Source organism: Hippocampus zosterae, chromosome 2, assembly GCF_025434085.1.
Source record: "Hippocampus zosterae strain Florida chromosome 2, ASM2543408v3, whole genome shotgun sequence".
Lineage (NCBI taxonomy): Eukaryota > Metazoa > Chordata > Actinopteri > Syngnathiformes > Syngnathidae > Hippocampus > Hippocampus zosterae.
In genome coordinates, this window is record NC_067452.1 from 39,772,121 (window position 1) to 39,800,046 (window position 27,926).

Here is a 27,926-nt window from a genome sequence, read left to right on the forward strand (position 1 = left end):
GTTTTTGGTTCATATTTTTGTCGTCAATTCTACAGCGTTCCTTGAATAAGTGTCCAGATGGCAGTTTGGCAGTGTTTGGTGGCGGCACCCCGCGCAGAAAGTTTCCGCCGCGACATGACGGCCGGGCCGTGCGGTGCCCCTCCGCTTGCCATCTGTCAGCCCAATAGTGTCGGGGATGCACACAAAAGATTTCCACTCAGCCGCTCAAGTGAGGAAGACGGGAAAAGCTCCTTTCCAGAGGCTCCGACTTCAAGCCGACTGGATGCAGCTGAGAAAGCGTCGAGGGACGAGGATGTCATTCTGGAAGGTGGAAGGCTCCGTTGGGGTCTTGTCACCGATGAGCACGTCGACGGGGATAGCGTTTGGAAAAGGCCACCTCAAACCCCAACACGTCTCTTTTGGCTTCCCTCGGCCCGATCTTCTGAGGAGAAGCGGCCATTCTGCGGGTGGAAAGAGGAGAACGTTCTCCTTTTGTCTCAGGTGGCGTCTGGGCATTGTGCGAGGGAGGACAAAAGGTACAAACCTAAACGCGCCAGGCTTGCACGATGGAGTTATATTTAGAAACGTCGTAGATCGTATCGTTTGTTTCCTGGTGGGGGGGGGGGGGTCCAATAGCTTGTTGTTACGGTGTTGCATGTATGCTGAGAGACCTCAGCGCACAATTCCGGCGACAGTTATAATAATAATAATAATACATTTTCGGTTTTTGACCATAATCCGTTCCAAAAGGCTGTTCGAAAGCAGAAACCACGCTCTTAAAAAAAAATAAAAATCTTGATTGAGGGCCGCCCGGTAGTCCAGTGGTTAGCACGTGGGCTTCACAGTGCAGAGGTACCGGGTTCGATTCCAGCTCCGGCCTCCCTGTGTGGAGTTTGCATGTTCTCCCCGGGCCTGCGTGGGTTTTCTCCGGGTGCTCCGGTTTCCTCCCACATTCCAAAAATATGCGTGGCGGGCTGATTGAACACTCTAAATTGTCCCTAGGTGTGAGTGTGAGTGCGAATGGTTGTTCGTTTCTGTGTGCCCTGCGATTGGCTGGCAACCGATTCAGGGTGTCCCCCCGCCTACTGCCCGGAGACAGCTGGGATAGGCTCCAGCACCCCCCGCGACCCTAGTGAGGATCAAGCGGTTAGGAAGATGAATGAATCTTGATTGAACACGTCTGCTCATAATGGAACGCAACACGGAAGCGTCACTTCCTCGCATAAGGAAGGCGAGAGGAGCATTCAAGTGCGCTCAGTTTGGTCGAGAACCGATTTTCGGTCGTGATCCAAGGCATTAAAAAAACTCGAAATGTTTAGTCGAGAACAGAGACGTTGGAAACCCGAGTTTTGACTGTATTTCAAACGCGTCTGTGACGAAGTAGACGTAGCATTAAAAGGATTCCAAAAAAAGCCAACAAAGCTTATTTTCTGTGGAAATGGTTCCATTTTGTTATGTGTTGTACTTATTATTTTACTTTGATTGTTTTATTAAGCGCTTTGTTACAGCTGCTGCGGTTGTGAAAGCGCATTATAAATCAGGATGTATGGCAGTGTATCTATCTAAATTGGTCATCGAGAAGGCAGGACAAGGAGTTAGTTACGTAAACGCCTTTAGGGGGCGCTCAAGGACTATTTGGTATCGAACCCGGTATTCCGGAAATAGCTTTTACTGCGTTTCTGAAAGTTTGTTCTTGCCGTATGGATCGTGTATGTTTGTATCGTTTTTTTTTTTAACTCTCCAGGGTGATGTCGCCTTTCTTGAAATTGCACTTGCACCTTATTACCACAAGACGGCAGCCTGGCGAGATGAAATGTCGTTTATGGTGAGGTGGCTGATGAAAAACCGCCGTGTTTGACTTTTCAGGCTGTGGGCGTCATCGAGGCATCGCCGCATGCCGTTAGAGAATCGACATTGCCGGCATGCTCTGTTGCAGTCACACCCCCCCCCCCCCCCCCCCCCCGCGAGGGTGTTTCATGTAGTATTTTGGACCGGAGTTGTGATGGTTTTGCGTCTCGTCCCGTCCTATATGAAATGATTTGTCATGAACGAGCATGGGCGCAGACCCCAAAAAAACTGGGCGAGATGAAATCAATAACAAAAAGAAAGTCCTGGAAACCCCAAAACTCAAAAACCAAACAAAACAAAAAAACTCATGACAGTTGCACAAAGTCGCAAAAAGTCCAATAAACCAAAGTAACATTCATTCATTCATTTTCCGTACCGCTTGATCCTCACGAGGGTCGCGGGGGGGTGCTGGAGCCTATCCCAGCTGTCTTCGGGGGTAGTAGGCGGGGGACACCCTGAATCGGTTGCCAGCCAATCACACAGAAACGAACAACCATTCGCACTCACACTCACACCTAGGGACAATTTAGAGTGTTCAATCAGCCTGCCACGCATGTTTTTGGAATGTGGGAGGAAACCGGAGCACCCGGAGAAAACCCACGCAGGCCCGGGGAGAACATGCAAACTCCACACAGGGAGGCCGGAGCTGGAATCGAACCCGGTACCTCTGCACTGTGAAGCCGACGTGCTAACCACTGGACTGCCGGGCCGCCCAAAAACCGTGGCAGTAAAACAACAGTCTGACACCTAGTGGTCGGCCTGGCACTCCTTTTAAGAGAAAAAAAACTCATGCCATGATGACCAACAGGTGCAACGCTGGAGCCCCCCTGACCCCCCCTAATGGCACCTGTTGGTCAGAAATGATCTCCAAATTGTCCACCCCCGGCCCTGCATGCATGTGTGTGTGTGTGTGTGTGTGTGAGGCGCAGCTGACGCGGCTCGGCAGGAAGTGACATTCGCCGAGTAGCACGCAAGCGTGACAAAATCTTTTGACAGGTGTGGCGTCCCGTTCTTTGCTCAGGTGGCTCGGATGTCACGCCAAATGTTTTTTTTTTTTTTCCCTCCTCATTGTTTAAACCACTCGATCGGCCGCGCGTAGTATCGCGCGGGGTGTGACGAGCAATCGATATGTCAAGTCTTGGCGCCGTGGGCGTGCATGCGCACGTTGAATGAAGCTTGTTTGATTTGGTGGGGGAAATGGATAGGAAGCCCCTGCGTGTGCCAATGTGTGTTGGGGGGGAGGGAACAGTCAGTGTAGCTCACTGAGCCCCTCGGGCAAAGAGAGAGAGAGTGTGTGTGTGTGTGTGTCTGTGAAAGAAGGAGAGAGAGCGTTATGTGTGAGTCTGTGAGCACATGAGAAGGGGAAGGAACGAGACCAACATTTCGGAAGAGGATGGCAAGGAAGGGACGCGTGTATCTCCTTGTTTTGGATTTGATGGCAAAATAGAAATCGCTCAACTCGTTCTCGGGGCATCAGAGTACAACCCAAGAACGTTGGAGGATCACGTCTTCACTTGAGCAAGTAGAAAGAGAGAGGGGGGTGGGTTGGGGGGGCAGGAACGAAAGATGGTGTTCCTCCCGCATTTGAGCAGGTGAAAAGGTCCCCGTCGCCGACTTGCCCCTCAGGTGGACTTCATAGCAACGAGGTGACTTCCCAAAAGGAGCTGCAGCCATGCTGTGTGGTCTTAGGAGAGACTCCAAGGACAGTAACGGTGAGACCTCCACTTTTTCCCCGTCTTGGCCCCGGTCTTGGCCCCAGTCTTGGGTGCCGGCGCTGTTCGGCGCCGTCCGAGAGGCTCCCAGGCGAGAGCATTGCCACTTTTAAGCGTCCATGTTGAGACCGAGTCCATGGCAAGAAACGCCGGCGTCGGCAAGCCGGCGCCTGGCGCCCTCCCGCCGAGCTGCTTCGACATCCCAAAATAGCAGCGTGACCTCACCGGCGACATTTCTGCCCCCCCCCCCCCCCCCCCCCCCCCCGCCCGTCTACCAGCTCAGATTTAACCTCCATCCTCACATGCTTGGCAGGGAGCGCCGGAATGTAAGATTTACTCGTCTCGCGTAGATTCATCCTGGAATTCGCAATTACGGTTGCGATGACATGCGGCTCTTCCGGCAAGCACACAGAGTCGCCGCGGGGGGGGGGGGGGGGGGGGGGGCTGCTTATCAATCCGCTTCTGCGGAACATCTCCGAGGCGAGCGACGCTTTGGGGAGGAAGGCTACGGCGGCGCCCCGTCACGTGCGGCGCGGCACGTTGGGTCCTCGTAACCCGGCAGCTAATGTTGCCTTTTGACTGCAGTGACAGCTGCTGGACCGTCGAGCCCCCCCCCCCCCCCCCCACGCCCCTCACCCCCCTCCCGGGAACCCGCGCGCGAACCAAGGCTTTTTGCCCAAGATAACATCTCGGTGACGAGTCGCTCACTTTGTGTACGTGCACTCGGGCCCCCTTTGGCTCTTTGTGCAAGGATGTGTGTAAAATGCCACGTTATGCAAAATGTTTCTTCTGCTTCCCGTCACGACAAGGACGACAAAAGAGATTCCCGACTCGTGGCGCCGTGTGGAAAAACAAAGAGTTTGCTTCTGGGATTCTTTGGATCCACATCGGAGCTTTCAGGCCACAAAGGCCTCGACGGAGCCTCTGTGCCTCGCGTAGCCCTTTTCCAACCCCCGAAAAACATGGTCCTCGTTCTTTCCAAGAACGTGTTTGCTTTTCCACCGGCGAAAAGCCAAGAAGGAGCGACGTCGTGACGTCATCGCAGAGCGTCCAAACGTCACTGCCTACGGCGACGTTTACCCAAGAGCGCCTGCGCTACTCGGAATAATAATCATAAAAATGCGCTGTTAGCATCTGCTAGCCAACCTAGCATCAAAACCGCAGCGTATGCTAGTATGACCCAAACAGAGGTGCTTAAGAAATCAGAAATACGTCAACGACGTCGCGAACAATGCTGAAAATCCGACGGGCAGTTGTCGGCGCGGCTGAGTTTCCAAAGGCAGCCGGATAACGAAATGATGAGTGACAGGTGCGGCTCGGGAGGCGACGCCCTCCATGGAAAAAACAAGCAGGATAGGAGCGTGGCAATTTTGTTCATTCATCCTCTGAGCCGCTTGATCCTCACGAGGGTCGCGGGGGGTGCTGGAGCCTATCCCAGCCGTCTCCGGGCAGTAGGCGGGGTACACCCTGAATCGGTTGCCAGCCAATCGCAGGGCACACAGAGACCAACAACCATCCACGCTCACACTCACACCAAGGGACAATTTAGAGTGTTCAATCAGCCTGATACGCATGTTTTGGGAATGTGGGAGGAAACCGGAGCACCCGGAGAAAACCCACGCAGACCCGGGGAGAACATGCAAACTCCACACAGGGAGGCCGGACCTGGAATCGAACCCGGTACCTCTGCACTGTGAAGCCCACGTGCTAACCACTGGACTACCGGGCCGCCCGCAATTTTGTTGGTTTGAGCCATTTTCTGCTTCCTACCGATCTCACGTCAGATCTCAGTGGATGATTGAGGGATCTTGAGTGAGGCTGTAGCAAAAGTTTTGGACTTTGCGATGAATGTTCGGGTCCATTGAGGATTTGGCCCGTCCGTCACTTTTTTTTTCCCCCGGCATTTTTTTTTCTTCCCCTTCATCACTTTTTGACACGGCGATGTTGTCATTGCCGAAGCTGAAAAGGTAACGCGCAGCAACGCCGTCTATCAAATCAGCATCTTCCTCAGCAGGACCGCTGACAAGCTCGCGTGCGCCACTTCGGCCTTCAGACGGCCAACTGTCAACAATCAGGGGATGTCAAAGTCGTTTTTCCCATTGTGGGCCACGTTACGGCCTCGGTTAGATGTCAAGTGGGCCGGACCGTTAAAGAAATCCCGTACTCTGCTATCAATGTATTTCCTTAGTTTTGGTCAAAAGAAGCACATGAAAACAGGAGCGAAATGTTGACGTTTAATGAACATATCTTTTGCAAAAACATTTCATGGAGCGGCGGCCCGGTAGTCCAGTGGTTAGCACGTCGGCTTCACAGTGCAGAGGTACCGGGTTCGATTCCAGCTCCGGGCTCCCTGTGTGGAGTTTGCATGTTCTCCCCGGGCCTGCGTGGGTTTTCTCCGGGTGCTCCGGTTTCCTCCCACATTCCAAAAACATGCATGGCAGGCTGATTGAACACTCTAAATTGTCCATAGGGGTGAGTGTGAGTGTGAGTGGTTGTTCGTTTCTGTGTGCCCTGCGATTGGCTGGCAACCGATTCAGGGTGTCCCCCGCCTACTGCCCGAAGACGGCTGGGATAGGCTCCAGCACCCCCCGCAACCCTAGTGAGGATCAAGCGGCTCGGAAGATGAATGAATGAATATATATATTATATATATATGTATATATTATATATAAGGCGGCCCGGTAGTCCAGTGGTTAGCACGTCGGCTTCACAGTGCAGAGGTACCGGGTTCGATTCCGGCTCCGGCCTCCCTGTGTGGAGTTTGCATGTTCTCCCCGGGCCTGCGTGGGTTTTCTCCGGGTGCTCCGGTTTCCTCCCACATTCCAAAGACATGCGTGGCAGGCTGATTGGACGCTCTAAATTGTCCCTAGGTGTGAGTGTGAGTGCGAATGGTTGTTCGTCTCTGTGTGCCCTGCGATTGGCTGGCAACCGATTCAGGGTGTCCCCCGCCTACTGCCCGAAGACAGCTGGGATAGGCTCCAGCACCCCCCGCGACCCTAGTGAGGATCAAGCGGCTCGGAAGATGGATGAATTAATTTCATGGAGCACCTTAGATTTCCTCAGACAAACGTGCAATTGACTTTTCTCATTCACATCGATGCTTTGCAACTGCTCCCACCGATTGTGCAAAGACACAAAACCTTAGCAAGTAATTGCTATTGAAAAATATCGTCATGCACTTTAAGATTAAACGAGATTGACAAAGAAAGGACTTTTTAAAGCATTTATGGATACCATGCATAGCAAATTTAAATTTAATCCTCGCCTACACCTTACAAACTAAGGAGAGTGCTATTAAATGTGGAAAGAATAAAGTGTCCACGTCCTCGATAACATTGTGTCCCCCTAGTGGATACTCCACGAATTGCACCTTCTTAAAAATATTCCTTCCGTGTCTTTTATGGACATTTTCACTTTTAAACGATCCTGCGGGCCTGATCGAACCTCCTCGGGGGGGCCGGCCCCAGCCCGCGGACCGTATGTTTGACACCACCGCGCTCAAGTATGTGTCGGAAAGCGGAGGCGGCAAACGCTTTCTCCCCGCAGAACAAATTGAGCGCTCGTTGCGGAAGCTGCTTGAAGTGACGTGAAAATGACGGTTTTTCTAACCGCGCGGAAAACAGTCCGTTAACCACATGCTGCTGCATCAGGAGAATCCTCGGGCGCGAGTCGCTGCCGGACAGACCTCTCGCTGAAAATCAAAATACAGTACTCCTTCTGGTACAGAAAGTACATGATGAACAAAGATACTGATTTATTCAACTTGAAGCGCCCCCCCCCCCCCAACCCCCCACGCACACACACACCCCAGTCAGCCCCCGTAAAAGGCGCAGTTCAGGGTAATAACAGCTTGAGCATCTGTCACGAGGTGCATCGGGGGTCTGTTGCTTTGGCCATCTGCCGCCAGAGATTTTGCCCCGGTTGAGCCAGAGCGCCTCATCGTAACATACTTGCGTGCTGTCTCCTCAGATGAGGGCCCGTACGCCAAAGGAAGCAAGCAGTCCGGGGCATCTGACCAATCACATTTCTCCCAGCGGCGCAGCCTTTCAGGTACAATTTAGTCAAACGTGACTCTGCATCATTTTCTTTTCGGCCTGCGGATGGATGCGCGCGTGTGTGCATGAGCTCACCTGCACGCTCATCCACCGCGCGGGGTGGGGGGGGGGGGAATGCTTGTTTCGCGTGTGTGTGTCATGAGTAATAAACCACAGGTGACAAAAGTACTCACACTCTGCAGTTAAGTGCAGATTCAGTATACAAAGCAGTGCTACTGTCACGTCCCGTGGTTGCCAGCAGAGGGCGGGCTTTCTGCCCGCCGTTTACACACCTGTCACCCATTAGGGAGTAATTGCGCAGCCTTTATTTGGACGCTCTGGCAGTCTACTCACTGCCGGAGTATTCCACGCCGTGCCAAAATTTCTCTCGCCCAATTCCTACTTGCATTTATTCATTGCCTCTTAGCCTTGTGCTGCATTTACGCGTCGTTGTTTCCTCTTGCGAGTGAAACTTCTATTCATTATTCTAATCTGACACTCCTTGCCATCTTTTTCCGCAAGAGTTTTCTGTTGTCCTTTTATTTTATCCCTGGTCCCTATTTTGACCAGCGCTTTTTGTTATTCTCCCTGTCGGGTTATTTTGTGTTTGTTATTAAAGACTCCTTTTGTTATCTGACAAGATCTCTTTTTGTGTCTGCTATTTCGGAGATCCACTTCCTTATTTTGTTGTGCACGGAGCGATCATTCTATCGCTTCGGGCACAACGTGATTGAACTGGTACACAGTTTGAATGAATATGACACTAAGGAATTTTCTTTCAAAACTGTACGATATGTTTATTTTTTTTTTTTACCACAATAAAAAAAAAAACAGTACCTTTCACTCAGAAATTTGAGACCAGCTTGGGTCAAATCCTCAGAATCAAAATCAACTCATTTGAGGGTCTCTGCCAATGCCGCATGCACGGCTGTCGATAGCCATCCACAAGGGGAGAGCTTGCAGTTTAGCGGCAAGTCTGTTTCTGTCAAGGATGGCGTCCTCTGGTGCAATGCCCTGATTTTTATGCAAATGAGGGCTGCAGGATTGATCTGGAAAAGATGACTTCCATCATTACGCCCGATTTTACTCCAAATAGGGCCCTCTGTGTTACTCTTGTATTCGAGGGAGATTTTTGATGAGGTTTTTTTCGGCCGGCGCAAAACGCAACGTGTATGTGGAGAAGCATTCTTGTAGCCGAGAACATTAATCCTCCTAAATAAGGCCATGGACTGGTAATTTGAGCCACAGGCCACAAGAATTGAGGATGACACTAAATCGACATCACAGGGGAGGCTGAAATCCATTTTCTAGTTGTCATCATCATCATCAGAAGCTGCTTCTTTTGTGTGTGTGTGTGTGTGTGTGTGTGAGAGACTGACACAGAAGGGCTAAGAAGTGACAAAGGAAATGTTCTTTCGGAGGACGGGTTTGGTCGCGTCAGACCGAAGCTAACGCTCTATCCGCCGTCTGGTGGCTCCACAGAAGAGCACCGAGGGGTGACCACGGTGGATCTAATGAAAAGGGAAGGCAGCAACCTGGGGCTCACCATCTCCGGGGGCTCCGATAAGGACGGCAAGCCCAGAGTGTCAAACCTACGGCCGGGTGGGCTGGCTGCCAGGTGAGATCCGCGCGCGCCCCGTCACGCGGCCGAGAGTCACGCCGGGCTGTCCGCAGCGCTTAGATCCGCTTGCGCAAACATGCTTATGCTGCAACGTTACACGCGCTCACCTGCGGGACTTTGCTGTTGTGTTCGGTCGACGCAGATTTCGCCGCAGCGCTTCGTTGTTCTCAAGCAAACATGCAGAGAAATCGAATAGGACAATTGTCACGAGAGAAAAATATGAATACAGTCATCCCTCATTTTTCGCGGTCCATGGGGACAAACTCACGGGTGTCTAAGTCCAGGCTCAGGGCAGCGGGTTCGGGTTCCCCTCGTTGGATATTGAGCATTCTGACTATGATTGGCCCCGTTTCGCTCAAGTCAACGGCGCGCCGGCAAAATGTCGCGGAAAAAAAGTCACGTTTTGCGATGATTAAGCGGCGTGTGAGGCGCTTGCTGGATGTGTGAGCTAATTTACCGAGTGGAGACTCATGCGGGCAGACAGGGGGGGGAGAGACCGGCGGTGACATCGTGTGATGAGAGCCGACTGGATGACACGCCAGTCGGCTGCGCTCGTTCGCATGTCCGTAGAGTCCATCGGCAGCGGCCCGCAGGTGAGGAAAGAAAAGGGGTCACAACCACTCCATTAATTAGTCCTGCCATGAGTTGCAAGATGACTCCAAGCTGTCACATGAGAGGTGACGTGTTCATGGACGTTCTTGGGGTTTACATTTTGGCAAGTGTCCAAGGGATGGCAAGCTTTCGCCTGCAGAAGTCGTCGCTGCTATATGCTGCTTTGCTGGAAAAAAAAAAAGAAAAGACGGGAGCCGTTCCATGACTGGGCGTAGACTTTCAAATCAACATGCCCTGCATCTTGATAAACATCCTCTCACCTCCCACCAGGTGTGACCAACTGAATGTAGGAGACCACATTAAGTCAGTGAATGGCATCAATCTGCGCAAGCTTCGTCACGATGAGATTATCAGCCTCCTGAAGAACATCGGGGAGCGTGTTGTCCTGGAGGTGGAGTACGAGCTGCCTCCGTTACGTACGTCAAGTCTGCCTGCAGTCAATATCAAAAGTCTTCACACCCGTTGTTCAAAAACAAGGCTTTAAGGCCCAAAATAAATTGGTCATGAATATATCATGTAATATATAATTTTTTGGGGGGGGGGGTGTATTTGTGCACCTACCCTTGTAACGGGAATGCGGCTATGTCCAGAATGAACCAGTCACTTTCAAACGCATGTTAAATGGCAGCCAGGATGAGTGAGGTGATGTGTTGTGTCAAACATATCTTTTGGCGTTCAATTTTGGTTTCATTGCATTCGAAACACGTGGGCAAATGTGTTATGATCTGATGAAACCAAGGTTGAATTTTCTGGCCACAGGCTAATTCCAAAAGGTATCTTTGGTGCAATCACAACATTGCTCATCGACTTGAGCACACTACGTCAGTTTCAACATGTAACATGGTGGCGGATCTACTCTAGCTCATGTTTAACGTGATTACACAGTATTTTATTTATACTTTTTTTTACTCCCCCTCAAAAAATAGGATCTATCGATTGTGCGAGCTAGCGAGCTAATTCGAGCTAGCTAGCTCGCGCTAGCTAGCTCGAACTAGCTAGCTCGCACTAGCTAGCTCGAACTAGCTAGTTCGAACTAGCTAGCTTGAACTAGCTAGCTCGAACTATCTCTGTCTCTCTCGCTCCCTCTCAAGAGAGACATAATTATAATAAATATTAAAAATAAAAAAACTTTTGAAATGATTTGCCGTGGTCATTTAAACCCCCCCCCCAAACCTGGCATTCCAACAGAGTTGTTTTGCGGACGTTTTATTTCCATTGGAGCAACTGTATACAATGTCTTGCTAATGCTTGTTCTAATTGAATGGACTTTTTTTTCCCCCTCTGGCAGTCCAGACTCCATCGGGAGTAATAAGCAAAACCACACAAGTGTGTTTGCTCAAAGAGGGCAACAGTTTTGGCTTTGTCATGAGAGGTACGTCCATGAGCATCTCTTGTCTTGTGTTGCGTTCTCGAAAATGATCTCGCCGTTGTTCTTTTGGTCTTCTAAAGGGGGCTTTCACGAGGACTGGCGCAGGTCTCGTCCTCTGGTGGTCACGCATGTCAGGACGGGGGGTCCCGCCGACAGGTATGAAACCATCGTATTCACGGCGGGGAGGTTTTTGGCGCATGCTATGCTGCGTTTGGTTCTTTTGCCATCTCCTTGTGAAAACAATTGGCTCATGCTAATGGTCAACTACATTTGGAAGAATTCAGCTTGTAACTTGGTTATAAGTTGACATTATGGTATCCCACAATGACCGAAATTGTGGCTTACATTTCGGTCATCATCATCTGAACAGATTTTTTTTGGTCTCACCTTAGTTCCTTGCTTTATTTAACATTAACGTTAAGAAGCCATGATCTACTAAGCCGAACACAATGGAGACTATTTGGAAATGTAGTTGAGCATTTTTTCAAGAGTTTGAAATGAGTTTCCAACCCGATGAGCTCGACACCGGTTGGACATAAACAACCGGAGGGCGTCTGGTGGGACGTAGGGAACGGCGGGGGGGCCGACGACCGTGCTTTTCGTGCAGCTGTCTTTGCTCAGCTCGGCATGAAAGCAGCACACGCGGCGCGCGGGGCTTTTCTCTCAAGCAGAAAGGCCGCCGCTGCACCTCCTCGGGCGTTAAAACACACGGTCAAACTTCCAGCGCCCTCGCTACGCCTTGGTCTCACCCGGGGGGGCACGTTTCTGCGGAGCCGTGCCATGATTTGGCACCTTGGCGCTCATGTTTTCCCTTCTCCTGTCTTTCTCGAAGGGAGGGCACAATCAAGGCCGGCGACAGAATCTTGAGCCTGGACGGCACGCCTTTAAACCGAGAGACGCATGCTGACGCGTTGACCGTGCTGATGCGGAGCGGCCAGGAAGCTTTGTTCCTGATCGAGTACGACATCTCTGTCATGGGTGAGCGCACGCGCGGGCACGGGCGCGGGCGCAATATGCGGAGGCGCGGTCGGACAGCGTTGCTCTGAGGCTAAATCATGTGGCCGTTTGGCTGCGCGGAGCGGGGTGAGGCTCGGCGCTGGAGATGCCACCAGGGGAGTCACTCGGGCCCAACAGCAAGATGGAAAGCGTGTGTCTGGGGGGGGGATTAGCATCATGTGTGGCTCTCTCTCTCCAACCTCTGCGGGCTAGCCTTTGCTTTGTTAACGACGTTTTCCCAGCGTGACCTATATAAAAATAAAAAATGCTGCATACGAGGAGCATTACGTGCCTCCAAGCTGCGGTGATGCCACCGTGACGAGATGCCAAGCTGCAGCCCCGCAGCTGCCCGATGACATGAGAGATGCATAAGAATGGATTGCAGGTCCCAAAGAGTCATTGGTGGATGATTTCCACCCAGCGCACGGGGTTGACGAGTCCACCCTCCGTTTTCCGAGAACGGCACACAAATCATTGCGCACAGGGGGGGGGGGGGGGGGGGGGCTTCAGCTCTTCAATGCAAGCCTCAACTCAATTTGCTGGGTCAAGATAATTGGCCCGACCTTTCGTAAAAGTAGTAAAAAAGTAAAGAAGTAGTAGTCCAGTGGTTAGCACGTGGGCTTCACAGTGCAGAGGTACCGGGTTCGATTCCAGCTCCGGCCTCCCTGTGTGGAGTTTGCATGTTCTCCCCGGGCCTGCGTGGGTTTTCTCCGGGTGCTCCGGTTTCCTCCCACATTCCAAAAATATGCATGGCAGGCTGATTGAGCACTCTAAATTGTCCCTAGGTGTGAATGTGAGCGTGGTTGGTTGTTTGTCTCTGTGTGCCCTGCGATTGGCTGGCAAGCAGTTCAGGGTGTCCCCCGCCTACTGCCCGAAGACAGCTGGGATAGACTCCAGTACCCCCCGCGACCCTAGTGAGGATCAAGTGGTTAGGAAGATGAATGAATGAATGAAATCACAAACATTCAAACGTGTGAACAACAACACAGTAACTCTATTAATTTATTATGCAATAATCACAAATAAAAATAGCATTGTCAAATAATACATCTGTGTGCAAAATCATTTTCCGTATGGTGTTGAGATAACAATACTCAGGGGCATCTATTCTTTATCCTCCGCAAAGAATGACAAATGCAACTGTAGAGTGCTATTTTTCTAATCCACAAAAACACTGCTTTGCATCTATTCTTTATCCTCCGCAAAGAATGACAAATGCAACTGTAGAGTGCTATTTTTCTAATCCACAAAAACACTGCTCTGCATCTATTCTTTATCCTCCGCAAAGAATGACAAATGCAACTGTAGAGTACTATTTTTCTAATCCACAAAAACATTGCTCTGCATCTATTCTTTATCCTCCGCAAAGAATGACAAATGCAACTGTAGAGTGCTATTTTTCTAATCCAGAAAAACACTGCTCTGCATCTATTCTTTATCCTCCGCAAAGAATGACAAATGCAACTGTAGAGTGCTATTTTTCTAATCCACAAAAACACTGCTCTGCATCTATTCTTTATCCTCCGCAAAGAATGACAAATGCAACTGTAGAGTGCTATTTTTCTAATCCACAAAAACACCGCTCTCTTGGGTTCGACGCTGGCGGCTGAATGAAAACACGCGCTACTTGTTGCAGAGGCGGTGCAACGCGCCTCGGGCCCTCTGCTGGTGGAGATCGTGAAAGGGGCCTCCTCCGCTCTGGGCCTCGGCCTCACCACATCCATCTTCAGGAACAAGCAAGTGATCATCATCGACAAGATCAAGCCGGCCAGCGTGGCCGAAAGGTGACGCCTACCTCATCCATCCGACGAATCCACCGACATTAAAAGTGCCGGCGGGGGTGTGTGTGTGTCGTCCCGCCAGGTGCGGAGCGCTGCACCCGGGCGACGCCCTGCTGACCATCGACGGAACCAGCACGGAGCACTGCTCTCTGATGGAGGCCTTGCAGCTCCTGGGGAACGCCGGCGATGTGGTCAGACTGGAAATCCTACCATCCAGTCAGAGCAGACTGCCCGTCCGGCCGCAAGACACGGGTAAGGCCCGCCGGTTCAACTTCCGCGACGGCTCGGCTGGAACAGGAAATCAACCGGACGGATTTCCAAAGAAAGGAGACCATGTTCGGTGTTCTCGCTTGACGTCCCGGACGTTTAAACAGTATGACCCATCATCTGTACAAATCGGCCGCATGTTAAAAAGGAGATATCATGTGGTTGCAAAAGTGATGACACCCCCCCCCCCCCACCCACCCATAAGTAACATTCTGCCTCGAAGAATGATTGCCATTCAAATTCATTTGGAATCCACTCGTCACTTGCTAACATTTCAAATGGCTCTCATGAGCCCAAAACACACTTTCGCTGTTCTAGTAGGCTTTTCCTGACGTTTTCCGTATGTCAAAATCTGCCGACGAGTTAAAAATGCGCTCCGGCTTCCTTTCACGTTCCCCAAAGCGTTAAGTGGACTCCAAATTGTCCTTTGAATGCGTCTTGCGATTGGCTGGCAAGCGGTCCAGAGTCACTCCGACGAGCAGACGTGGATGGATGGATGGATGGAAGCACGGAAGCATGGGTCTCGGTTACACTGACTGAACATTACGAGGGCGGAATTTACAGTCGACAGTCTCCGTGGTGCGGTTACGCTGTCCGAATCTGTCTAATGAGCCGTGCAAAGGAAGCACATTGTCTTCACTCCACGTGATGTCGGCGCTCTCGCCGTTGCTTTTGTGTGGAGCTGCCTTCCAGCTGCTTCTTCAATGTACTACATCGGGGTCCCGCTCCGGGCACTCTGGTGGATACGAACAGCAAAGCCATCGCACACTTGTTCCTTGTGTGCCTGCTCCCGTTTTTGTGGCTTGCCAGCTGTGGGGGCTGAAGGTGAAAAAAAACCCCCCCAAAAAACAAAAGGCTGGCATTTCTCATTTCAAGGTCAGCCCGTAATGGCTTTTGTGCCTTTGTCTGGTCATTTTGTCCACTCTGCAGCCTTTCCGCTGTCCTTCTGCTGTTTGACAAGCGCAGTCTTGTGACAGAGTTGCTCGCCGAGGCCGTTTCGGATCAGAATCTGATTTTTTTTTCTTGCTGAAGTCGGATCTCCTGCAGTCTCGAGTTAGATTGCAAAAGTCGAACCGCATTTTGACAGCTCGTTTACCCCCGAAGAAGCATAATCATGCAGGGTCTTTAATCTCCTGTGATGGTGTGGGGGTGGTTGATATGGCCACTATGAGATTAGTTTTTTTTTTTTTTAAACAATCCAGAAAAAGCATTTACTGTATTTGTAAAGGCGCCTCCTGCTGGTGATTTTAGTGCAAAGTGGCAAGAGCTTCATCCGGCAAGGGCCGGCGCTCCCGGACGATCTGATGTCAGGTGACTGGTTCCCCTCTCTCAGTGGGCCTGACGTTTCATGCGCGCGTGTCGTCATCCGTGGTCACCGCAAATCCGCTTCCCGATGCGAGCAAATTGCGGCAGATTAGATCCCCCGCTGGGGGAGTAGCAGGGATTACTGTCACGTTTAGCTTGCGGTGACACACCACCTAACGAATCGGTTTGCCAAGCGAATTATCGGGGTGCTTCCCACACACCGGGTCAGCGGATTTCACAAGAACGCCGCGCAGTTCGCCCGATGGCAGGAGCGGGCCGATGCGTCCGATAAGACAGGGGACTGACTCCTATTTGTTGTCAAAGTGTCACAGGGTCTTAAAAAAAAATTATATATATATATATATATATATATATATATATATATTTGTTATGGACCCCTTGATATTACACCACAAACCACTCGAGGTCCTCATGCCCCTGCTTGAGAAACCCTCCGGTGATTCCCAACCAGTGTGCCAAAAGAGCTCTTCGGGTGTGCCGTGGGAAAGCATACCTGTCAACTTGTGCGTTTTCCCCGTATTTTATACATTTTTAAAAATCATTTCAAATCATGTACGGCGCATTACAACTTTTATACGGGAACCCCCCCCCCCCCACCCCCCAAAAAATAATTGTGAAGCGATCCGACAAAGACCATTTTGGCTCAAATCCAGATCGTCTCACCTGCTGGTAGCTAACAACAATGCCGCCCAACAACAAAACCCTTTTCTTTTTTGGAAAATTCTGAATTATACATTAAATGGCTGCTTTATGTTCACTGAACACTAAAATAGATGTTTTTCCAAATATTTAATGCATTCATCCTAATTGAGGATTAGGGCCAAATTTGACCCTTTTAGATTTAAGGGTAGCATTTGTGGAGCAGAATTTATAGGGGCCAAATTTGACCCCGTGGGTTCCAACAGGGTTAAAGTCGGGCTTCATTGGTGGAGTCTGACGTCATCTTGAGGGCTGACTGAAAAAAATGGCCGCGGAGGAAGTCCAAGCGGAAGTTGGACGTGCTGACCACTCCCAACAAAGTTTGCCTTCTTTTTTTCTTTGAAAATCGATATCGCCACCTGCTGGTCATTAGCTGATCTGCAGTGTGTTCGTTTACGTACTTAGCGTGTAACTAGTATGAGGCACGTCACTATAAGGTTGGTTGTTTTTAGTGGATAGCTCTGTTTTAAGAATGGCCAAAAGGAGAGACGGAATACTTAGAATGCAGATTTTTAAAAAGGGGAGGTCGGGAGGGGGGGCGTCTGTCGACGTTAGAGAGCACAACTCCTTCTTCCCCTACTAAAACACTTCCTGTTTCCTTAAGCCAATCAGACGCTCTCAACAAAAACACATTTCAGAAATATCTAAGAATATAATAATGTAATAAGAATATAATTTTGGTCACTTGAACATCAAAGACAATACTGTAACGTTCAAAGATAAATTGATAATAATGAACTATTTAAAACAAAAGCTGACATCACCGTTTTGGAACGTCATCGTTTGACGTAATGGCTCCTCCTGCGGTTTAGTGTCCTTTGAATGTTTCATTTTTCAGCCCAAGTCACAAGGGCCACATGGAATGATGCGGCGGTCCGGCTCTGGCCCAAAGGCCTCGAGTTTGATACCGCTGGTCCAATTAGACGCGCAACCTTCGGCTGCGCCCAATTAGGTTCGGAGCTCTTCCTGCTGCCGCTGCCGCCGGACAGCAGCAAGGTGCCCCCAGCAGCCAACTGGCGCACAGCCGTCCTTTGCACCCCGGGGGCTTTTTCCAAAATGACGACATGGACACGCTTTTCAATTTCATGGCCGTTTTTGGCCAAGTTTGCCCGTCAACGTAAGATTCCGATTTTTTTTGTCTCCTCCCACCCGCTTGCCGTCCTCATTCATGCCCGCTTGTCGCCGCAGTAAAAGTCCAGAAGAGCAGCCATCATCACTGGGACCAAAGCGGCAACGTGGCCCCCGCCCAGCACGCCAGCCACGGCAGGACGTGGAGCAGCCCGAGCCACCCGCGCAAGCGGCAGGACCACTGCAAACGTAAGTGATGCTTTTTTGTGACACCCTCGCGAGTTCCCGCATGGCCGACGCGTTTTTCCTCAAAAACTTTTGCCACCTTTGCGGAACTTGTACTATTTTTTTTTCACACGCCTCACGATGAGCATGAATCCAAACTGTAGTTGTTTTGTTTTGTTTTTGCGCACTCTTCGCCAACCCCCGTGCCACCAAAGAGAGCATTCAATTCCACAAATGAGTCGGAAATGACGTCATCTGTCTCTGTTTATCCATCTATGACTTGAAGCGACAGGGACAACAATTAGAAAAAAATGCTCTTCCACTAGATGGCTTCAAACGACGGCCCGTCATCATAATTAATGAAAAACAAAATAACTAAAACGACTCCATACGTTTGTAAAACTACATTTTTGTTTATAAAAGAACATACAATTCTGTGGCTTAAAATCGAACTGAGATGTTTGTATCTTAAGATCAACAGTGTTGTTTCATAAAATAAATGTTCCAGTTTCAATGTACACCGTTCAATCAAGTGCATTATAAATCTAGATCTAGATCAGGTGGCTGTGCCATTTACGATCGTTTTTCAATTTTCACATTTGATTTTTTAATTCAGCATTTTTATAAACTCCCTGCTTGAAGTTAAGAACGAATGTAAAACCACAAACTATTGCAACCTTGGTCCCAGCCCCCTAAAAAAAAAAAATCACCCCCAAAAAGTTTTTTTTCATGAAAAATTAAGTACTTGATTACAAATGATGAAAATGGAAACGCCCTCATGGACGGCGGGAAGAAAAACGCGTCCATGGCATGCCTTGAGTTGCGATACCGTGCGCACTTCAGTTGTATTTAACTTTGAAGCCAGACGCTTTTGTCATGAATCGTCGCGCTTTGGAGCAAATCCCATTCAACGAGCCACCTTAGACGTTTCTCAGGTAAATGGCGCTTGCTAAACTCGGCTCTTTGGGTGACGGCGACGCCGGCTTTCTCCCCTTCCTCCGCAGCCGCCTCGGGCTTGGGCAGCCAGGGGAGCAGCACGCTGCCCTGCCCCGCCGCGCCGGCCGCGCCCACCAGCCCGAGGACCTCCACCGGCAAGAGGCGCAACAGGAAGGGGGACCACAAGAGCTCACGTATGACCCGCCGTTGCCGCATTAGCGCCGACCGCCATTTCACGACCGTGCGCCACGCCGCGTTAGGAGGCGCGGGGGTCACGTACGGCCTTCCGCGTTGAACGCAAGGCGCATTGGTCAAATGGACGCTAGCTAAAAAAAAAAAAAACGCTAACATGCATGCACGTGAGCATATGTTTTTAAAACAGCACCAAGAGTTTGGTGGTACTTTGTTGACGTATTTGGCATATTATTTACTGCCGTTATTCATCCTGTCACCGGTGTCAAAGTCGAGGCCCGGGGGCCAGTTGTGGCCCGCCACATCATTTGTTGTGGCCCGCCAAAGCTAATCAAACACGGCAACTTCAATCATGCTTGCTAAAATGCTGAACAAAATGTCAAATTATCCCGTCAAAATAAGAGAGGCGTTGTAAGCATTTTGTTGTTGTTGTTGTTGCATGATAGCGACTTAAGAATTGTTGAAACGACTGTTATTTTGGACTTCTTTATGATTTCAGTTATTGCGGCCTCCCAAGGGAAATGCTGACAAAAAATGTGCCCCCCCCCCCCACCAAAATGCCTTTGACATCTTGTGTATCTGAAACAAACCGTTGTTCTCCATCCAGCGCGCCCGGTTCCCTCGCGCCGTTGTCAGAAATGAGGCTGACTTTTGCGAAAGCGCCAACGACGGCGCCAGCGGGCACGTTAGCGAAGCGTGGATGCGCCGCGCTTCAATTCTACGGCGGCTGCTCGATGGCCAACTTCCTCCGCGTCGTCAGGGAGGGACGGCCGCCTTTCCTCTCTATAAGCAGCGTGTCTGCGTGACATCAGAGAGTCTGATTTTGAAACTCGCCGCGGCCATCTTGCCCGTTTGATGGCGTTTGTTTCTTTTGGGGTGAATGACTCCTTTCCTCCTGTTCCACCAGTTCCTCCTATTGCGTTTATTCTCCCCTCATCTCTGTCCCATCTCTGGCTTAGTGTCGCTGGCATCCAGTTCCGTGGGGCCGGGGGGCCAGGTTTTTCACGCCGAAGCGAGCGAGGTCGTCCTGAGGGGGGACCCGCTTACAGGTTTTGGCATCCAGCTGCAGGGGGGCGTCTTTGCCACAGAAAGTCTTTCGGCTCCTCCCGTCATCCGCTTCATCGAACCGGACAGCCCGGCCGAGAGGTAACGCGAAGGCAGGGCGAGACGGTCGGGGGGGGGGGGGGGGGTAGTGGGGGGTAAGGTCACCTTGAAGTCGTGCTGCAAATCAAGTCAGTCAGGCAATGACGCATCAGCCAAGCTAATTTTAGCCGCGTGACTATTTGGTTTGAAGGCAGACGCATGAGCGATGCGTCCCGCTGATGGAAATGAGGCCGACGGACAAAGAAGACGAGACTTTTCTCTGGCAACGACACTTTGCAGATGCATCCAGGAGCACAAACGCACAAAATAAATGTTTCAGAAAAGAACTGTACACAGTTCAATCGAAGTTGCAATATAAAATCTAGCATTTAGCAATATAGTTGTCAAATAAATGTAGCATTAGCATAGAAAAGGCAGCACGTATGAATGCAGTAAAGAACGGCGCTGCCTTGATTTCCCGCAAGTCCCGATTGATGAGATTTTTTTTTTTTTATTTCAGAGTGAATTTTGAGATGGTGGCAGTGAAGCGAGTGCCGTTTTTCACATGATGAACCACATAACCAGATATTGAGCTTTTTGGGAGGGTGCTCAGAATGGGAGAAGTGCAGGCGCATTTTCAAAAAAAAGCCATCAACCTTTTTTGAAAAAAAAAAAAAAATGTCCTTGTCACCACAAATTGGTGAATGTCCGATGACACGCTGGCCTCCCGTGCCCGGTCCTTTTCGCGTGAGGTAATGATGCTGTTGGACAGGGTCACCCCCCCCCCCCATCCCCCCCGTGTGACGGCGTTTAAGTTCAGCGGCAGTGTTGAGCCTCCCACTGGGATGTCCGCGCCTAAGCCGAATCTGCTGCGGGCGGGGATGTTGCTCACTTAACGTTTCGTGACGGGACTTTGTTTTGGAGGCGTGATGTCATTTCCAAGGATTAGCTTTTTTTTTTTTTTCAGGAAATGTATTCACACACTTCTGGCTCTCTAAAATTGGCATTCACGAATAGACACGACGCTTGTTGACCAGAACATTCTGATGGGATCCAGTGCAGCAAAAAGAAATCCAACAGCAATAAAACAAACAATCCATCAATAACAAAGCACAAGAACACTCCAACGAAAAGTCAAGTTTCATGCCAAAGACTAAAAATGATGAGTTTGAAGACCACAAAAAAAAAAAAAACGCTTATTCTTGCGGACGCTGCCATGTGGTGGTCCCGCGCGCAGGTGCGGCTTGATGCAGGTGGGCGATCGACTCTTATCCATTAACGGCATCCCGACGGAAGACGGCACTTTGGAGGAGGCCCACCAGCTGCTCAGAGACTCGGCTCTGGCCAATAAGGTCACGGTGGAGATTGAGTTTGATGTGGCAGGTACACGCGCGGTTGCGCCTCCTCCCCGCGCGACGACCGGACGGCTACTTTCATGTTAGGTTTTCTTCCGCTCCTTAGAGTCCGTGGTTCCGAGCAGCGGTACTTTCCACGTCAAACTACCCAAGCGAAGAGGAATGGAGATGGGCATCACTATCAGTGGTGAGTGCCGTTATGAAACCGTCCAGCAGGGGGCACTGTTGCGTCGACGAAGCTGCACTCCCGTCAGGCGGCTCCGATTGATCGCCACAAAATGTCCGCCGTCGAACGGCATCCCGGACGCCCGTCTGCTCTACTAGACTTCGAATGAGATCAAAATGTACACATCTATTCGATTCAACACAAACGTATATCGTTATCGGCTATTTGGAGTTGATCTCCATGAAAGGATTGGACTATTTTGAACCCCCAAACGGCGAATTACAACAAAAAACGATCCTGTACCTCAAGCTTTGGATCAGATCCAAACCTTGTGTTAAATCTCGTTGGACGTCGAGGCTGTGGAGCGCACACGTATATGATCCTTTACGTAAACCGCAAAAAGTAAAAACATTGATTTGTCTCCCCCCCCATTTTCGTTTTATTTTGAAAACTAGCAAGTAAGAAGCTTGGCAAGCCGCTCATCATCTCCGACATCAGAAAAGGAAGCGTAGCCCACAGGTAAGTCCATTCATCCCATAACCGAGCACATCATTTTTAATCTCTGCTTAACAACAAATCTCTTCAACTTGAATTGGATTGACCATAAAATGCTGTTTTCACCGCTTCTGAGTGTCTTTTCCGCTTTCAGAACGGGCACTCTGGAGCCCGGAGACCGCCTGCTGGCCATCGACGGCGTGCGTCTGGAAGACTGCACCGTGGAGGATGCCACGCGTGTCCTGGATCAAGCCGAAGACATGGTCAAGCTGCGGATACAGAAAGACGAGGACAACATCGGTAAGGACGTCCCAGACGACGCAAAACTCTCACCGGCATCCAGACTGTTGAATCACTCGAGCGAGTCGCGATCCAGTTGTAGTGACGCCAACTCATTGATGCCCAAAGACGTTTTTAGACGTCTTTTCAGACTTGCTCCAGAATCGGCTGCTCTTGAACGAGTGAATTTCATTCATTCATTCATCTTCCGAGCCGCTTGATCCTCACCAGGGTCGCGGGGGGTGCTGGAGCCTATCCCAGCTGTCTTCGGGCAGTAGGCGGGGGACACCCTGAATCGGTCGCCAGCCAATCGCAGGGCACACAGAAACGAACAACCATTCGCACTCACACCTAGGGACAATTTAGAGTGTTCAATCAGCCTGCCACGCATGTTTTTGGAATGTGGGAGGAAACCGGAGCACCCGGAGAAAACCCACGCAGGCCCGGGGAGAACATACAAACTCCACACAGGGAGGCCGGAGCTGGAATCGAACACGGTACCTCTGCACTGTGAAGCCGACGTGCTAACCACTGGACTACCGGGCCGCCCTACGAGTGAATTTGCCGTCAATAATTGGCCAATGTGCATTTCGGCTCTTCTCCAGATGAGCTGGAGATGTCCGGTTCCGTGGTCTACACGGTGGAACTCAAGCGATACAACGGCCCCCTGGGGATCACCATTTCGGGCACGGAGGAGCCCTTCGACCCCGTCGTCATTTCGGGGCTGACCAAGAAAGGCCTGGCCGAGAGGTGAGACCTGCGCGCCGGCCGCTCGTAAGACGCTCAATTCTCCTCCCTGTCCGGCAACCCGCAGGACGGGGGCCATTCACGTCGGGGACCGCGTGCTGGCCATCAACGGGGTCAGTCTGAAAGGCAAAACGCTCAGCGAGGCCATCTACCTGCTGCGGACGGCCGGGGAGTCGGTCACGCTCAAGATCAAAAAACAAGCGCAGGGCGCGCCCCCGTCGCCGCCTTCTCACGGCAAGTTCTTCATCGAACCCCGTCAAATTTCAAGTCCGATTCCAGATTTGGACTCCATTGTCTCGACTTCGCTTCCAGAATACGACGGCGGGCGAGTTGCGGACAGAGAGTTGGGCTTCCTGAGCGAGCTCGAGGACGAAGCCCGGGACTCGCTGAGAGCGGCCAAACGCTCGGAGACGTACTCGGCCGCCGTGCCCAGCGTGGACTCGGCCATGAGCTCCTGGGACGGTTCGGGATGCGACGGCGGCTACGGGAGCCAAGGTGAGGCTGCGCTCGGACTCGGACTGACCCCCCCCCCCCCCCTCAAGCGGACACCCAGATGATTTTCTTGTGTCTCAGTGACTTATCTTCACAAAGACTACTTCCTCCATCCCAACGAATGGAGGAGAAGCAACTACAGGAGCCCCATGGGCTCGATGGGCGCCGCAGGACCGGCGCGGCGCTACGACGAGGACGACTGGGACGACATGCCCGGGTAAGGAAGCGCCGGGCCGCTCCTTTCAATGTCGGCGCGGCTTGAGCTCGTTCGCTCCCAAAGACGTTTTGAAACGTCTTTTCAGACTACTGAATGACTTCATTGATTTCTGTGAGCGTCTCTGCTGTTGTTGTTGGTTTTTTTTTTGTGTCCGCTTCCTTTCCTGCGTTTGATTCGATTGAAGCTCCAACGTTTATTTGTCATGTGAGGCTTTTGTGTTTTGTTGGCTGGTCCAAACTGTGCCTTTTTTTTGTTCTTTCTTCTTGTTGTTGTCGTCCCTCAGGTATTCTCTCTCTGATCTGCTTTACTAATTGCCCACAAGCTCTTTGGTGTGTCGCCTTTTTCCATGTCCACACCAAAAAAAACGCATCAGGACAACTTGGCCTTCCACATGTTTTTGTTTTTTCTATTTTCTTTTTTTTTTGGGGGGGGGGGCGACTGCTTTGTATTTCTGAGAAGAGAAAAACTCTCGAGTGTTTCGAGAGGTGTCCAGTGTGGTCTTGAGGCTTTCCAAGGGGACTCTCCTTCCCCAACCCCCACCCCCCCATAGCCCCCCCCCCCCACGCTGCTTTTGAAGGCAGCGGCGGCCAACAAGACTGCCCTCACGCTGTGGTTCCTGCATTGTCGTAGATCCCTCAGCCCCCCTCATTGCCACGGCACCCCCAACCAGGAGGATAGCTTCTGGTCGCAGGACCTGGAGACTTGCGGCCAGTCTGAAATCCTACGGGAGCTGGAGGTAGGTCGGCTTCACGCGCCGCCTCCCCTCGTCGTTGGGGGGGGGGGGATCATCTCCTGAGTGCGGGGTGCCATCCGCTCTGAAATCAGCCGGCTGTTTTCAGTCTGGCTTTTGGTGTGCGCGCTCTTGTTTCAGGCATCGATGTCGGGCAGCGCTTTGAGCCTGTACCTCGACGAGACCAAGACGGAGGACCACTCGGTGCTCCTGTCCCAAATAAGTCCCATTAAGCGAGAGGAAACCAAAGCGGCGCCGAAGGACGCAAGCGGCCTCAACGTGGTGAGCGCAGGTGGGGGGGGGCTCAAATAATTTGCGTGCGCTCCTTTTGGAAAAAAACGCTTTTTAAAATTGTACACGCGTGGGTCACATGAAGACGCAGTCGAAGCTCTTTTCAAAAAGGCGCCCCCGGTGACGTTCACCCCTCAAAATCCCCATTCCAGCTCGTTTTCCATTTGCTGCTTTTGCTTCCAACGAACAACCCGAGCACCTGAAATCACGATCACGGGCCGATTTTCCCCACAAAATGGCGACGGGGCCTTCGTGACGACGAGCCGCGGGAAGCTAACGGCCGCCGCGACCTTGCTAATAATCAGCTTTGTGTTTTTTACATCTTTGCGAGCCACCGACGGCGAGACATCCAAATTTTTTGCAATTCATTGCTCTTGCCTGGCAACTGATGACAGTCATTTTCAAATAAGATGTTGAATTGTTTTTTAACAATTCATTTTTTTTCTTCTTAATTTGACGGACTATTTTCATCTTTTAGCGGTTTGGTACTGACCCAGTTGACGACATCTTCTCTTAGAAATTCCAAATCGGCAATAGAACTGCTTAAAAAAAAAGGCAGGCATGTGTATTTGATTTTTCCCCTTGTACTGATCATCATAAAGGGAAGAAAAAAAAAAGCTCACGGGTCCAACATGTCGTGCAGATGATTTCACAAATGGCAGCGGATAACGTCTGCGTGACGCGTGTGCAGGTGGTGATCCGAAAGGACCCCGAGAGCGGCGACTTTGGATTCAGCGTGTCCGACGGCCTGCTGGAAAAAGGAGTTTTCGTCAACCTGATCCGCCCTCACGGCCCGGCCGACCGGGCGGGCCTGAAGCCTTACGACCGGATACTTCAGGTGCGCACCTTCCTTTTCCTGTGTCTTCTCTTGACATTGACAGACGGCGCCGACAATATCGACTCGTAGCGAATAGCAAGTCGCAGGCCGGGGTACTCGTTAACGTACGAGCGAGTCTCTCTCGTAGCTCCTTTTTGTCGTGTGTGTTTTGGCCAGCGGGGGGCTGTCATGCAGGCACCAACAAAGTCGCGTCACGCTGTATGCCGCCGTTATGTGAGCTGTTTTTCAGAGAGGATCAAGAATATATGCCTCAGAGTAGTGTTATACAGTCGCGGTTTGACATTCACCTGTTTTATTTATTTCTTTATTTATTTATTAAGCGATCTCCCATTTTTTTTGCGGAAACGCACACTCCCGTTTTGGGGTTTTGTTTTTCATTTGTGATTTTTCGTTTCACGACAATTAAGCGCCACATTCACGGATTTCCAATATCATGTCTGGGTGATACTTTGGCAATACAGTGAAACTCCTCTACAACGAAATCACGTTTGCAGCAAGACATTTTTCACAACAGCAAATTTATCTCGGACGTAAACACAAACGCACACAAAACGTATGCGTGTACTCTTTATTTTTATTCCAATACGTCGTGCATAAATATGACGTACACATATTTGACACTTCATATAGCCAGCGTCAAAAGAAATTCGATACGATCCGCATTTACTGTCACTTCCATCAATTTCTTGCATAATGTCTTGTATTTTGCTTCCTCCATCTTTCATTTTTATTCCCCGTACTTTTATCCTGTCTTCAAGCGCTAAAGCTTTTCTTTTGTTCACTCCTTAGTCTGCAAAGGTCCGTTTCTGTAGCCATTTTAGCAATGCAACGCTCTTGCTGCCTCTGAAACAAACAAAAACAAAGACTACTGCGCATGTGTAAACCAGTCTGGTGGTTGCTGTTGCCGTTTCCGAACGAAGCAGTAGAGGTCGCTGTTGGATTAGACTTTTGCGGCAGGCTTGAGCAGAAAAGTGGTTTTAATACATGATTTTTTTTCACACTAGGGGGTATTTTCGCCCATGTAGGTTTCATTGTAGAGGAGAAAGTGGTTTTAATGCATGATTTTTTTCACACTAGGGGGTATTTTCGCCCATGTAGGTTTCATTGTAGAGGAGTTTCACTGTAGATGGAAGTGGGTTTCCCCGGGGGAAAGGAAAAAAAAAGCTGACCAGATGAGTTTCTGATGGCTGCAATGTATGACGGACAGATGCGAGAGACTCTTGAATAAAAGTCACATTTCTTGGGCCAGACAAACTGGAAATGTCATTTCGGTGAGGTCAAAAGAAATTTTGCTGTCCCGTTTGGCTCGTCGCAGGTGAACCGCGTGCGGACCCGAGACTTGGACTGCTGTCTCGCCGTGCCCCTGATTACGGAGGCGGGAGCCAGCCTGGATCTGCTCATCAGCAGGAATCCCGCCGAAACGGGCCACGCCAAGGCTCCGCCCACTGACCGCGACCACCCTTCCGTCTCGCTGCTCTGCTTTTCGCGGCGCTGCACCGACGGCGCTGCGCTGTGAGCGTCGCGTCGCGCGCACGCCCAATCGGGTCCCGCGGGTCACGTTGCAGCTGCCGTACGTTGGCAGCATCCGCGGCACGAGCGGCGTTAATCGCCGCGTTCGCGTGACGCTCCTTCCCCAGCAGCACATTTGCAAGCGTCCGTTATGCACACGCAGCATCCGACGAGTTCTTGAGTTAACTTTGCCCCCCCCCCCCACGAGCGCACACTTGATTGCTTCGATGTTCACGCGTGCACAGGGTGGGAGCACATTTCGGGGGGGGGGGGTGTTTTCTTGGCTCACCAAGGACTTCCGCCGTCCTCCCTCCCCAAATAGAATTCTCACAGCCACCGGCCAAGCGTCGTAAAAGGTCACGTTACACGACATTATATATAAATATGTATTTGTTAATCTGATGAACGCTCACGACGGACGTCCTGGGGGAGGGATTATCGCCAGCATTGCGTTCTGATTGTTTTGCCTTTTTCACGCCACGTGCACGTTTACACTTGATGGGAATTCACGGATTGGATTTCACTTATGGTTGTTTTCAATTTTTTTGTTTTGTTTGGTGGGGGGTGTCTGGGGGGGGGGGGGGGGAGCGACCACCACCTTGGCCCCGTGTCGCTGGTACGACCTCAGCCAAGTGACTTATTAACCAGGAGAAGCCCCGGTGTCACGTCTTGTTTACCTCCATGGGGTCGTTGCGAGCGTACGCGTCCACTCCAACTGAAAGCATCGACGTCCCGCGGTGGGCCTTCCGGTCCCGTGCGAGCGCTAGCGCGTCAATTCTTCTCCGTCAAATGATCAAATGTCGCCAGAGGTCTATTTTTAAAAGCTTGCGAGTGGAATCCAATGTTCTGACGCTCGCGGTCTTTCTTTTTGCTGTAAAGTTTTTAGTCCCCATACAAGCATGTCAAAAGGATTGGCCTGATTTGCAAGACTCAATCAGCTGTTCTATCTACATCGTGTTTTTTTATTTTTTATTTTTAATAAAAACGTTAAAACCCGTGAGGAGTTTGGTGCTGGTTCCATGTTGTTGGGAGGTGTTTGTGTCCTTTGGTGCAGAGATC

The 27,926-nt window shown here is 50.8% G+C and overlaps 1 protein-coding gene across 4 annotated transcripts; it reads left to right on the plus strand.

The window, feature by feature from the left end:
• LOC127595862 (glutamate receptor-interacting protein 2-like) lies at nt 1-27,863 on the plus strand. Of its 4 annotated transcripts, XR_007961342.1 has the most exons (25): nt 1-515; nt 7,509-7,589; nt 9,056-9,191; nt 10,077-10,222; nt 11,095-11,178; nt 11,256-11,331; nt 12,008-12,153; nt 13,808-13,955; nt 14,035-14,204; nt 17,433-17,561; nt 18,542-18,667; nt 19,625-19,811; nt 20,986-21,131; nt 21,210-21,290; nt 21,725-21,788; nt 21,919-22,064; nt 22,649-22,793; nt 22,858-23,024; nt 23,103-23,285; nt 23,364-23,499; nt 24,130-24,235; nt 24,371-24,511; nt 25,212-25,358; nt 26,674-26,977; nt 27,011-27,863. XR_007961342.1 is itself a non-coding variant. In XM_052057777.1 (24 exons), the coding sequence occupies exons 1-24, from the start codon at nt 176-178 to the stop codon at nt 26,872-26,874; spliced, it is 3,432 nt and encodes a 1,143-aa protein (XP_051913737.1). In that variant the 5' UTR covers nt 1-175; the 3' UTR covers nt 26,875-27,863. The 4 variants fall into 4 exon arrangements, 3 of the variants coding, with proteins under 3 accessions (XP_051913737.1, XP_051913739.1, XP_051913738.1); XM_052057777.1 differs by having other exon boundaries at nt 26,674-27,863; XM_052057778.1 differs by lacking the exon at nt 1-515 and adding an exon at nt 3,168-3,539 and having other exon boundaries at nt 26,674-27,863.
• Nucleotides 27,864-27,926: the final 63 nt, after the last annotated feature.

What these genes read in the sequence shown, in the direction of transcription:
- LOC127595862 (XM_052057777.1), top strand. Translation starts at nt 176, where the DNA reads ATGCACACAAAAGATTTCCACTCAGCCGCTCAAGTGAGGAAGACGGGA. An exon ending in GAAAGACGAGGACAACATCG is followed by an intron (nt 22,065 to 22,648) that starts GTAAGGACGTCC and finishes GCTCTTCTCCAG; the next exon opens with ATGAGCTGGAGATGTCCGGT. An exon ending in CGGCGGCTACGGGAGCCAAG is followed by an intron (nt 23,286 to 23,363) that starts GTGAGGCTGCGC and finishes CTTGTGTCTCAG; the next exon opens with TGACTTATCTTCACAAAGAC.